The sequence below is a fragment of the Oryctolagus cuniculus genome, chromosome 12 (genome assembly GCF_051225735.1).
Source record: "Oryctolagus cuniculus isolate XC-2025 breed Fujian yellow rabbit chromosome 12, ASM5122573v1, whole genome shotgun sequence".
Lineage (NCBI taxonomy): Eukaryota > Metazoa > Chordata > Mammalia > Lagomorpha > Leporidae > Oryctolagus > Oryctolagus cuniculus.
The window spans coordinates 97,523,134-97,536,120 of record NC_142878.1 but is presented as its reverse complement, the minus strand read 5'-3'; the positions used below and the strand labels follow the sequence as shown (position 1 = coordinate 97,536,120).

The 12,987-nt window shown below is 42.8% G+C and overlaps 1 protein-coding gene across 13 annotated transcripts in view; it reads left to right on the top strand.

The window, feature by feature from the left end:
• LOC127482730 (monoacylglycerol lipase ABHD2) overlaps window positions 1–12,987 on the top strand; it is a 290,474-nt gene that overhangs the window by 274,077 nt on the left and 3,410 nt on the right. For 6 of the 13 annotated variants that reach the window (XR_016218315.1, XR_016218313.1, XR_016218324.1 and 3 more), the window contains 3 exons: window positions 287–434; window positions 576–713; window positions 833–935. Coding sequence is in view for 1 of the 13 variants with exons in the window: in XM_089310664.1 (XP_089166790.1) it covers window positions 576–636; window positions 833–856 (85 nt within the window). In the remaining 12 variants the exon portion in view is untranslated. Of the gene's footprint in view, window positions 1–286; window positions 435–575; window positions 714–832; window positions 936–5,804; window positions 6,069–12,987 lie in introns of those variants that run through there. The other 7 variants (XR_016218314.1, XR_016218325.1, XR_016218319.1 and 4 more) reach the window with 6 other exon arrangements.

Below are 12,987 nucleotides of genomic sequence, written 5' to 3'. Positions count from 1 at the left end.
AAATCTCCGATCAGGTGATTATTTTTCTTTAAGCTTGACTCTGACACTCCAAAGTTAGATTCCTCATAGTCAGGCCAGGTCTGAAGTTTTGCCCTGGATAGGTTACATCCACCCTTTCTAAGCCCAGGTATATCAGACCTCACACTGTCCATGTTACAAGATGCTGTGCCTTCCTGGATACTGGATTTCCCAAAACCCTATCCATCTATAAGCCTTCTTACCAGCCTCACAGTGCCTCTTTACAGTGGACTGTCTCAGGAACTCACACATAATTCTGTGCCTGCAGGGAACTTCCCAACACAGATGTCCAGGAGCAAAGCTATTTAAAATCACCTGCTTGAGAACAGGAACTGAACCTTTGTACAGCAATGGAGAGCACTGCAATCAAGTAGGGGCTCTAAGGGAAAGAAACATGTTGTGAAAGTGTCCAAGGGGTAAGGATTGTCGGGGTATCTTTGACAGCCAGGTCCTGATTCAATCACTGAGGGTATGTCAAGGTAGATGTGGAGCAGCTGATTGGGAAAAATGCCTTGTGAACTCTTTGCCACAGCCCCTGTCTGACATTGTCCTTTCAGACTCCATCCCAGGATACCTGCTGTTCTCTCCAAGAGGCCCTCGCCATGGGTTTCAAAGGAGGTGAGAATTATCTGCCAGGACTCAGCAGGAGAATCCAGTGCCTAAGACATCATCCCAAGGGAATGCTAGAGAAGATGGTGAGAGTTCCCAGGTCCCAAGAGCTGCTCATGAGCCAGACCCTGCAATTTCTTCAAGACAGAGGGGCTGTCCCTCGGAGCCATCTGTACAGTTCTCTTCACCTCTTTTCCTCATCCAGGGCTACTGCTATTCCCCTGTGTGATGAAGCCAGCACAGCGCTGGGGACGTCATCCAGGAAAGCCAGGGCTACAAAAGGAGGACGCACAGAGCATGGGAGCCATGTGAGTACTAACTGCTCCAAGTGATGGAGTCAGCATGGTGCACACAAGTAGATGCCTTGGGTCAGGCCCTGGTGAACTGTGCCATAATTCTGGGTATTGTGACAAGAGAGCTCTTAATTAGGCAAGCCATGTCACTCACATAACAAGGCGGTGTGCCTCTTGCTGACACTGTGATGCTACTGCGTAGTGAATCCTCATGCTTGAACAACACCCCTGAGTAGCAGATCTTCTCACTTGATTGTCTTTGCTTTGGTTACAGAAAGACTAAGATCTCAAAATCCAGCATACTTTAACAAGTGGGCAGGACTTTCTGTTATAATGTGGAGGTATACTTGTTTTTTCCACATCCTCACTAGCATTTACTGTTTTTTGATTTATATATGAGAGCCATTCTAAGAGGGCTGAGGTGAAACCTCATTGTGGCTTTGATTTGTACTTTCCTGATGGCTGGTGGTGATCCTAAACATTTTTTCATGTGTCTGCTGGCCATCGAAATTTCTTCTCTTCTTTCTTTAAAGAAAGATTTTTATTTTATTTATTTGAGAGACAGAGTTACAAAGAGAGGGAGGGAGGGAGGGAGAGAGAGAGAGAGAGACTTCTTCCATCTGCTGGTTCACTCCCCAAATGGCTGCAATGGCCAGAGTTGAGCTGAACCAAAGTTGAAGCACCCTGCATACCAGGCATAAATCCTGCTTTCTCTGAATGAATGATCTTTCTGATATGTTGCTGGGTTTGATTAGGTAGTATTTGTTGAGGATTTTGCATCTATGTAAATCAGGTTATTGGTCTAAAGTTCTCTTTCTCTGTTGTGTTTTTCTGGTTTAGGAATTAGGGTGATGCTGCCTTCATAGAAGGAGTTTAGGAGGATTCTCTCCCTTTCAGTTGTTTTGTATAGCTTGAGAAGAATTGGGATTAGTTCTTTAAATGTCTGGTCGAATTTAGCAGTGAAGCCATCTGGTGCTGGGCTTTTCATTGTTGATTGTCGCTCCCCCTCTTCGTGGAGGAACGACACTAAACCCTGCCTAGGCTTCATATCCGAGTCACGGGCACCATTATGTCGCTCCCCCTCTTCGTGGAGGAACGACACAGGACCCTGCGCTGTTCTTTCGTCTGCTCGGCCCTCCCCGGGTTTGCTGCTGGTTCTTCCCGGGTTGGCTACTATCCCTTCCACCTCCGTGGAAGGGCAGTTCCCCCTGGCCACATTCCCCACTTCCGCAGGGGAGCGGCACACCGCCGGCCGGGTCTCTCGGGGGCTGCACGGGTGTTCCTTCAGCTAGATGTTCCCCATAGATGTTCCTGGTGCATGCCGTCTCTCTCCTCCTTTATAGTCCTCCTCCGCCAATCCCAACTCGGCTGCCCACACGCCGAGTACGCTGCTCTCCAATCAGGAGCAAGTCCTACAGTTTATTAGTTGAACTGGAGGCAGCTGTGCGGAAGCTGTTTACTTCTCTCCCAGCGCCATATTGTGGGAGAGCAGATGCATAGAATAAGTCTTAATTCGAGTAACTTAGTCTAGTCCGGATTGCTCCCCACAGTTGATAGTCTTTATTACTGATTGAATTCCCATCTTGGTTATTGATCTGTTTAGATTTTTGTGTCTTGCTGCCTCACTTTTAGTAGATTGTATGTGTCCAGGTTTATATCCATTTCTTCGCTCGTTGTAGCAATTCCTGGTGATTCTTTTTATTTCTGTGCTATTTTTGTTACATTTCCTTTTTCATCTCTGATTCTAATGATTTGGGTTTTCTCCTTGGTTTACTTTTTTTGTTGTTTATTCAGGCTAATGGTGTTTCAATTTTGTTTATTTTTTCCAACAAAAGAATTTTCATTTCACTGATCATTTGTGATTTTTTTGTTTCAGTTTTGTTTGTTTCTTATCTAATTTTAATTATTTCATTCCTGCTACCAACATTAAATTTGATTTGTCATTTTTCTGGGTCCTTGAGATACATTGATTGCTTAGTTATTTTCCAATTTATTAATACAGGCACTAATTGTTACATAATTCCCTCTTAACTCTTCTTTTCTGTATCCCATAAATTTTGATATGTTGCATTGTCTTCTTCATATTTTTCCAAAATTTTTTGAATTCTCTTTTAATTTCTTCTATGACCCACTGATCATTCAGGAGGATGTTGTTCAGTCATGTATTTGCATGTGTTCTAGAGTTTCTTGAGTTCTTAATTTTCAGATTCAGTTCCATTGTGGTCCAAGGAGATGCATGCTATGATTTCATTTATTTTGAATATGCTGAGACTTGCTTCATGGCCTAGTATATGGCCTATCCTAGAAAAAGTCCCATGCACTAATGAAAAGAATGTGTATTCACTGTGGCAAAAAAAAATGACCTAAGTGAAAGACCTCTGTGAGTGAGATCCCAGTGGAAAGAACAGGTCATTCAAGAAGGAGGTACCTTTCTCTGAAGGGAGGAGAGAACTTCCACTTTGACTATGACCTTGTCTAAAATATGATCAGAGTCGGTGAACTCAAAAGGCCTCCATATCCTTGGCAACTCATGACAAGAGCCTAGGGTGATTACTGACGCCATAAACAAGAGTGTCAATTTGTAAAGTCAACAACAGGAGTCACTGTGCACTTACTCCTCATGTAGGATCTCTGCCCTTAATGTGCTGTACATTGTGTTTTAATGTTGTAACTAGTACTCAAACAGTATTTTACACTTCGTGTTTTCTGTGTGGGTGCAAACTGTTGAAAGCTTTTCTTTTTTTTTTTTTTTTTGACAGGCAGAGTGGATAGTGAGAGAGAGAGACAGAGAGAAAGGTCTTCCTTTTGCCGTTGGTTCACCCTCCAATGGCCGCCGTGGCCAGCGCGCTGCGGCCGGCGCACCACGCTGATCCGATGGCAGGAGCCAGGAGCCATGTGCTTTTCCTGGTCTCCCATGGGGTGCAGGGCCCAAGCACCTGGGCCATCCTCCACTGCACTCCCTGGCCACAGCAGAGAGCTGGCCTGGAAGAGGGGCAACCGGGACAGAATCCGGCGCCCCGACCGGGACTAGAACCCGGTGTGCCGGTGCCGCTAGGCAGAGGATTAGCCTAGTGAGCTGCGGCACCGGCCTTGAAAGCTTTTCTTAATATATGCTAAATTGATCTTCTGTATATAAAGATAATTGAAAATGAATCTTGATGTGAATGGAAGGCGAGAGGGAGCAGGAGAGGGAAGGGTTGCAGGTGGGAGGGAAGTTATGGGGGGAAAAGCCATTGTAGTCCATAAACTATACTTTGGAAATTTATATTCATTAAATAAAAGTTTTAAAAAAAGTGTGTATTCTGCTACTGTGGGATGAAAGGTTCTATAGATATTAATTAGGTCCATTTGGCCCATCTATTGTTTCTTTGTTGAATTTCTGTCTAGTTGATCTGTCCATTGATAAAGGTGGGATGTTGAAGACCCCCATTACTAGTGTATTGGAGTCTCTGTCTCCCTTTAGATCTATTGATATTTATTTGAAGCAGCCTGGCACCCTGGAATTGGGTGCATGTACTTTTATGATAGTTGCATATTCCTGTTGAATTGATCTCTTAATCATTACGTAGTGTCCTGCTTTGTCTCTTTTAACAGTTTTTATGTTAATGTCTATGTTGTCTGATATTAGGATGGCTGCACATGGTTGTTTCTGTCTTCTGTTACCGTGCAATATCTTTTTTCATCCTTACTTTCAGTCTGGGTCTATCTTTGTTGGTGAGGGATGTTTCTTGAAGGCATTAAATAAATGAGTCTTATCTTTAATCCATTTAGCCAGCCTTTATCTTTTAATTAGAGAGTTTAGGCCATTTACATTCAAGGTTACTATCGATAAGTCATGACTTGGCCCTGCCGTTTTTCTGTAAAGATTCCTTCTGTTTGCTTTGGGTTTCCTTTGTACTTTTACTGTGAGATTTTCTGCCTTCACCTTCTTTCATAGTGATGACTATGTTTCTGTGTTTCTGTGCGTAGGACATCCTTAAACATCTTTAGTAAGGCTGGACAAGTGGTGACAAATTCTTTCTTTTATTATGGAAGGTGTTTGCTTAATTTTCATTCATAAGTGAGTGCTTTGCAGGGTACAGTCTTCTGGGTTGAAAGCTTTTCTCTTAATATTGGGCTGTGTCTCTCCATTCTCTCCTAGCCTGTTGAGTTTTGTTCGAGAAATCAGCAACGAGTCTAATTGATAAGCCTCTGAAAGTAATCTGGCTTTTCTCTTGTGTACATTTTGGAACCTTTTCTCTATGTTTTAGTGCTGAAAGTTTGACTACAGTGTGTTGTGATGAAGAGCCTTTCTGGTCATGTCTATAAGGAGTTTTATGTGCCTCATGTACTTAGACAACCCTTTCTTTCTCCAAATTGAAGAAGTTTTCTGTAATTATTTCACTGAATAGGCCTTCTCATCGGCTCTATCTTTCCACACCTTCAGGAACTCTCAGACCCATTTGTTGGGTCATTTGATAGTATACATAAATTTCCAACATTTATAATTTTTATAATTTCCTCTCCTTTTTTTGTTCTGACAAAAAACTTTATAAAGATTTCTCTTCCAGCTTCGATGGTCTTTCTTTTGACTCACCAAATATGTTGTTAAGGCTTTCCAATATATTTCTGTTTGACAGGTTGAATTCTTCATTTCTAATATTTCATTTTGATTTCTCTTGAAAATTTCCATTTCAGGGGATAATTTCTCATTCACATCATGTAAGGATTTCTTTAATTTGTGGATTTCCTTCTGAGTAATCCTACAATTAATCTTTTGAATTACACTTCAGGTACTTCCTCAGTCTCTTAATCTTCACATTCTGATTTTGATGTGTTGTTGCATTCCTTGGGGAGGGCAAGTGAAGTTGTCTTTTTTCTTGATTCTTGAATTTCTGTGTTTAGTTTTAGGCATTTGTGAAAATATTGAATTCACAGGGCAAGATGGCGGTATAGCAGCAGGAGGTACCGAGTTGTGCAGCGAAAATGGATGATTAATGAGTAGAAGGGATACAAACAGCTGGCAGAATCCTGAAAAATTTATGTCCCGAAGTCCTCCAGAGGCTGCTCAGGTCCACTCCAGCAGAAGCAGAGAGAGGACTGAAGGATAGAGAATGAGCAGCACAGGAATGCAGTGAGGAGACAGGTGCCTCTTCCTCAGCAAACCAGGTGAGAGGTTGCAATCCCACAAAGATGCAGTGAGTGGGGACATTTGGTGAACAGTGCTTGGGGCTCTAAGCAGGAAGAAGGAGAAATTCTGAGGAATGGGTGGAGAGATAGAATATACCACAATCCATTGGTGTCTATCCCCCCAACCAGAGATACAGTTAGCGGGATGAAACCATATTGGTTGTTTACATTTTTGTGTGTAGGCAGCATGCTGCCGTGTTCGCCCAGGTACGCATACTCATCGATTGCAGAGGCCACCTCACAACATGCACCACACGGGGACAAGGATCACAACAATTCAGAGTGATTTCCCACCCACCATGCAAGTTGTACAACAGCAAATAATGCTAAATGATAACCCTAGCTCGTTTTACAAACAAGTGAGCAGGGAGCCCAGCACCAGCAGGTGGGGCTTAGTGCACCAAAGCACTGGTACCCAGCTCCATCAGGAATCAGAAATAAACAAAGCTCAGGGAGGTGGTACTGCATGCACATAGCAGCTCATAGCAGAGGGAGATCAATTTAAAAATAAAACCAATCTGAAACCAAACAGAAATGCCAAAGAACAAAGAAACAATTCTGAATAAGAATAACGAAGAATTTGACCAGATAAAAAATGCAGTGGAATCTCTTAGTAATAGAACAGACGAAATAGAAGAGTGAATATCAGAACTTGAAGACAAACTTCCAAAAATAACAGTCAGAACAAACATAAGAAGAAAAATTTAGAAAATGAAGAGTTGGTTGGAGATTTACAAGATTCCATCAGGTGATCCAACGTACAGATCACATAGAAGTTCCAGAAAGTGTGGAAAGAGAGAAATAATTAGAAGGCCTACTTAATGAAATTTTATCAGAAAACTTCCACAATAGGCAGATTGAAAGAGACATCCAAACACAAGAGATACACAGAACTGCCAATAGACAGGACCAGAAAAGGAGTTCACCACGACACATTGTGGCAATACTCAGCTCAGTGAAACACAAAGAACAGATCTTAAAATGTGCTTGAAAGATATGACAAATTACATTCAGAGGTAATCCAATTAGACTCACCCCAGACTTCTCATCTCAAACCTTACAGGCAAGGAGACAATCACAAGATAAATTCCTAGTCCTAGAGAAAAAAAAAAAAAACTGTCAACCCAGAATACTGTACCCTACAAAGTTTTCATTTATGAATGAAGGAGAAATAAGGATTTTCCACAACAAACAGAAATTGAAAGAATCTGTGTCTTCATGCCCATCCCTATAACACTGGCTCAAGGATGTGCTTTACACAGAAACACAGAAACAGGAACTTTGCTACAAAAGAAGATGAATGTAGAAAATGACCCAGCAAAAGTACAAACAAAATCCAAAACACATAAACAGGTCTATTTAAGGAAACTAGGCAGAGAATATATAATATTTAACAATAATCACACTGAATGTAAATGGTCTCAACTCGCCAGTTAAGAGACACAGACTGGATGAATGGATTAAAAAAAAAGAAAACCTATTTATCTGCTGCCTAAAAGAAACACACATTACTAATAAAGACATATACAGACTGAAAGTGAAAGGAGGGAAAAAGATACTGCAAGCTAACAGAAACCAAAAAAGAGCTGGTGTGGCCATCCTAATATCAGACACAGTAGACTTTAACACAAAAACTATTAAAAGAGACAAAGAAGGATCAATTCAACAGGAAGATGTGACTATTCTAAATGTATATTCACCTAATTACAGGGTGCCTGGCTATTTGAAAGGATTATTAAGAGATTTAAAGGGAGATATAGACTTAAATACAATAGTAACAGGGGAACTGAATACCCGTCTTTCAGCAATGCACAGATCAGACAGAAAATCACCAAGGAAACAACAGAGTTAATTGACACTACAGACCAAATAGACCTAGCAGATATCCATGGAGCCTTCTATCGTACAGCAAAAGAGTACACATTCTTCTTCCCAGTGCATGGAACTTTCTCTAGGATTGACCATATATGCTAGGCCATAAAAGGAGTCTCAGCAATTTCAAAAAATTGAAATCATACCATGCATCTATCCAGACCACGATGTAATGCAGCAGGAATTCAGCAACTCAAGAATCTCTGCATCATATGCAAACACATGGAGAATGAACAGTGTGTTCCTGAATGAACAGTAGGTCACAGAAGAAATCAAAAGAGATATCATAAAATTTCTGGAAACAAATGAAAATGACAATACAACTTACCACAGTGTGTGGGATACAGCAAAAGCAGTGTTAGGGTGAAACTTTAAGGCAATTGGTGCTTATATCAAGAAACTGGAAAGGCACTAAATAAATGAACCATCTGTGCACCTCAAGGATCTAGAAAAGCAGCAGCAAACCAAACCCAAAACCAGGGAAAGAAAAGAAATAATTAAAATTGGAGAAGAAATCAACAAAATTGAAACAAAAAATACAAATGATCAGCAAAATGAAGACCTTGTTTAAAATTGACACACTGTTGGTTCAACTAACCAAAAAAGAGAGGGAGGGAGGGAGGGAGGGAGGGAGGGAGATAAGATTCAGATCAATAAAATTAGAGATGAAAAAGTAAATGTAACAGCAGACACTACAGAAATAAAAAGAATCATTGGAAACCATCACAAGGAGCTGTATGCCAACAAAACAAACTGGGAAACCTAGAAAATGAATAGGTTCCTGAACACATACAGCTTACCTAAATTGAGCTATGAAGACAAAGAAAACCTAACAGACACAGAACCAAGGTATAAATTGAATCAGTAATAAAGGCCCTCCCAACAAAGAGGGTCTGGTACCACACAGCTTCACTGCTGAATTCTACCAGACATTTGAAGAAATAACCCCAGTTCTTCCCAAATGACTCAAAACAATTGAAAGGGAGGGAATCCTCCAAAATTCTTTGTATAAAATCCTCAGTATAAGCATGGACCCCATTGCATTTACCCACCCTCGATGATCATGGAGCTCTGAGCAGCATGTGGAGCAGCTCACATTGATTGCCCAGAGACCCAGGTACACTTTGTGCAGTCACAAGTTCCCACAGTCTCAGCTCACTAGGCTCCCACAGTCAACAGGGTATAGAGGATCCGCTCTGCTCTGCTAGCCTGTCCTGTCCACAGAGAGGCAGAGATGTTCCCAGAGCCAGCTGTCTGTGTTCTGCCTTGGCAGTTGGAGCCACAGAGCGTATGGTATGTTGAGAGGCTAGGGGTGCTTCACATTCCTACATGGGTGTCCAATCCTCCAAGCTGACTCAAAGTCAGTGGGGAACATGGATTTTCCCTCTGCTGGTATCTCTGGATCACAGGCATGCACAACAGCCACCTGCTGAATAGTGTCTCCTCCCCGACTGGTTTCCAGGTGTGTGCCCCCAAGCTGCTGCCCCTGGTACTGCCCCTGGTACTGCTGAGGAGATGGCATCTCCGATGGCATCTCCTCTCAGCCCGATGCTGGGTGCCTGCCCAAGAGCTTCCAGAGCTGCCACCTTTGGTGCCTGCCCTCTCTCAGCCAGTTGCTGGGTGCTGTTGTGTTCAGATGAGGTGAGAGAAATGTGCTGCCATTTTTTTTACTGTGTCAGCAGTCACACTCTCCCTCTTAGGCTCCAGGCCAGACTCATGCCATGCTCTCCCTCTGTCTGTATCACTGTTGGCTTGGGTTGCTACAATCTGATCTCACCTCAGTCTCCAAAGTTGGAGCCTTCTCCAGCTATCAGCTCCTGGGGTCATGAGTTGGGTCTGTGTTCATGCTACACAACCAAATCTTCCACACAGATCCATGCCATTCCTCTTCCTTCCATAGTTTTCCACTGCAGTTTTCTCTAATTCTCCCATGACAATGTATATCCTGCTTTTTTATTATTTACTCTTAGCTTAGAGAAGTATGCCTTTCCCTATTTCAGCAACTTGGCACCTCCCCACATGAAAGTTTTAAGTTAGATCATGTTATTCTTCTACAGACTTCCCTTTGCTTCCTATCTCCTTCAGAGTAAGAGCAACCACACTCTCAGTGGCATCAGGGTCTGCATTATATGGCCTCCTTCGATCTACTTTCCTACCATTTTTCTTTTCATTTCTCAACTCCAGCCACCCTGGGCCTCTGTCACTTCCTCAGTCTTTTTAGGCACTCTCATACTTCTAGATATTCGCACTGCTTTTTCCAGAATCCTAAAGCCCACCTTTTCACTTCTGTCAGAGCTCTGTTCACCTTCCAGGGAGTCCTTCCTCAGCCTACTTGTATGACACAGCAGTCTTTAACCTCTGCACCCCTTTCCTGTTCCTGTTTGATTCTCTCTCCTCAGCAGCTATCACCAACCTCTGGGCTATGTATTCTTTCTTTCTTTGCTCTTTTCTCCCATTCCTCCCACTCCTACAATATGGGCCTCATGAGAGTGGAGCTGTGTTTTAACCACGGCTGTGTATCCCAAGTGCCTGGAACCATGCTTCACTCATCTCAGCATTCAATAACTATTGGTTGAATGAATGAGTTTTACACACATGACCTCTGTGACAGTACTAGAAGATAAAGATGCATTTATTCCATTCCACAAAGAAGGAAATGGAAGCTCAGAGGTTAGGTTGTATGCATTTTGTGATGGAACCTTTACTTGACTGCCCAGATTTGAATGTTGCTAGAGTCATTTCTATCAGAGAGACATAAATGTCAGGTTCTCCAAAGACGTGCCACGTGATCACCTACCAGCTGTCACACATGCTGAATAAGCAGGAATCTGTGGTGGTTATATGAGTCATCAGCTCTGAGAGCAGAGCAGGGGTCCTGAGTGGTTGCGTTGGATGCTCTGGGAAAGGCTGCCATAATGAAGGTCCAGCTGCTGCTCAGTTCTCCCCTCAGTACCTCTGAGGCAACACCTGTGGTCACACAGACCCTCCCAGGTGAGGGGACTGGGATGTTTTTCTAGAGCTGGATGCCATAAAAGGATCATTGTGTGTAACTCCCAGCAGTGAAGGGCTGAGACTGAACCAGTGTCATCTCAGTGGCATTTAGAAAAGTAGCTTGGGGGGGAAGAAAGCTAAAAATCAGCCATAGGCACCCTTTGCAGATTCCTGGGTACCCTGAGACCCAGAGGGGTCCTGAAGGTAGTGAGTGCTGCTTCTCCATGAGGTTGTGGTTCTTGAGGAAGGTTTCAGTGAATCTGCTGACAATTCATTTGTAAGTGCACATTACTCAAATTCCTTTTGGAATTAAGGGCATGGAGTAGATTCTCCTGCTCTGATCCAGGCATTGAGCTGTCACGTCATAAGATCTGCATTTTGGGGTTGTCATTTTCCTGTCTTGTCCTGCAAACAGGTGTGATCATCCAGGAGGAAAATAGATGAACTCAGAGATTAAATAGAGATCAAGAATTGAATTCAGTTGATAGTTGATTGAGTGGGGGTTCACTCCGAAATCCTTTTAATTCATGAACTTTATGCAAAATCTCTGTGCTCAGAAATGGAAGAACAACTTGTGGCAGCCTCAGCACTGAGATGTTGTGGTCAGCTCTGGCTACTGTAATAAAACATCATAGACTGGATGGCAGAAAGAATAGAGATTATTTCTGTCACAGTTCTGGAGGCCAGGAGTCTGAGGTCAGGGCACCAATATAGGTGGATAGTATAGTGAGGGCTCATTTCAGGGTCACAGAAGACTACCATCTTTCTGCGTCTTCACCTGGGGTGGGGGGAGAGTGAGAAACAAGAGCAAACTTTCAGGTGTACTAATCCCATTATGAAGAACCTACCTTCATAAATTCATCGAAATCATATCTCTTTCCAAAATTACCATCTCCAAATGCTAAGATAATGGGATTAAAGCTTCAGTGTGAATGCTGAGAGACACAATACCTTCCACAGAAGGACTGAGGTTAATTCAGATGGGCTCTGTGGGAGCAGACTTAGCCTATGGGGGTGTCCCATAAGGTGATCAGAGGGCAAGAGGAAGTTCCTGTGAGCTTAGAGCATAGTGTGCGGATTACTAGCAATGGTTTATGCTCACGTAGACAGAACAGTTATGAGTTAGGCAGTGTTCAGAGTACTTTACTTTATCATAGATATATTTTTAAAGATTTATTTATTTATTCTAAAGGCAGAGTTACAGAGAGGCAGAGGCAGACAGAGAGAGAAGTCTTCCATCTGCTAGTTCACTCCCCAGATGGCCACAATGGCTGGAGCTGCACTGATCCAGAGCCGGGAGCTTCCTACGGGTTTTCCACGGAGGTGCAAGGGCCCAAGGACCTGGGCCATCTTGCACTGCTTTTCCAGACCACAGCAGAGAGCCGGATCAGAAATGGAACAGACAGGACTCGAACTGGTGCCCATGTGGGATGCTGGAGGTTCAGGTGGTGGCCTTATCTGCTGTGGCACAGTGCCAGCCCTATCGTAGGTATCCTTCAGTTTGTTCTGTTCTTCCCTTCAGAGCCCATTAAGAGACAGGCTTCTGTGAGGATACTGATGCCGTTTCATTGAGGTGTCCCAATGTGTTGTTTTAGTAAAGAGCAATCTCAGAGTTGCAGGTAATTCAGTTGTTGCCCTGATCATATAACATCTTTGCATGTATTTGGGGACAGTTCAAAGAAAGACACATTATAAGAATATGGGGAAAGCCACTATAATCCAAAAGTTGTACTTTGGAAAGTTATATTCATTAAATAAAAGTTAAAAAAAAGAATATGGGATAAACATGGGTATTTCAACAAAGTTAATGGAAAATAGAATTCAGATATAAGCAGTATACAGGAGGGCATTTGGCCTATATGTTAGGAGGCCAGTAGAGAAGCCTGCACCCCATATTGGAGTACTTGGTTTTTATACGCATCTCTAACTCCTGACTGCTGACTCCTCTGTTAATACAGAGGGAAAACATTGGTGATGGTTCAAGTAATTGGGTTCCTACCATTCAAGGGGTGAGGCCTGGACTGAATTCCCAGCT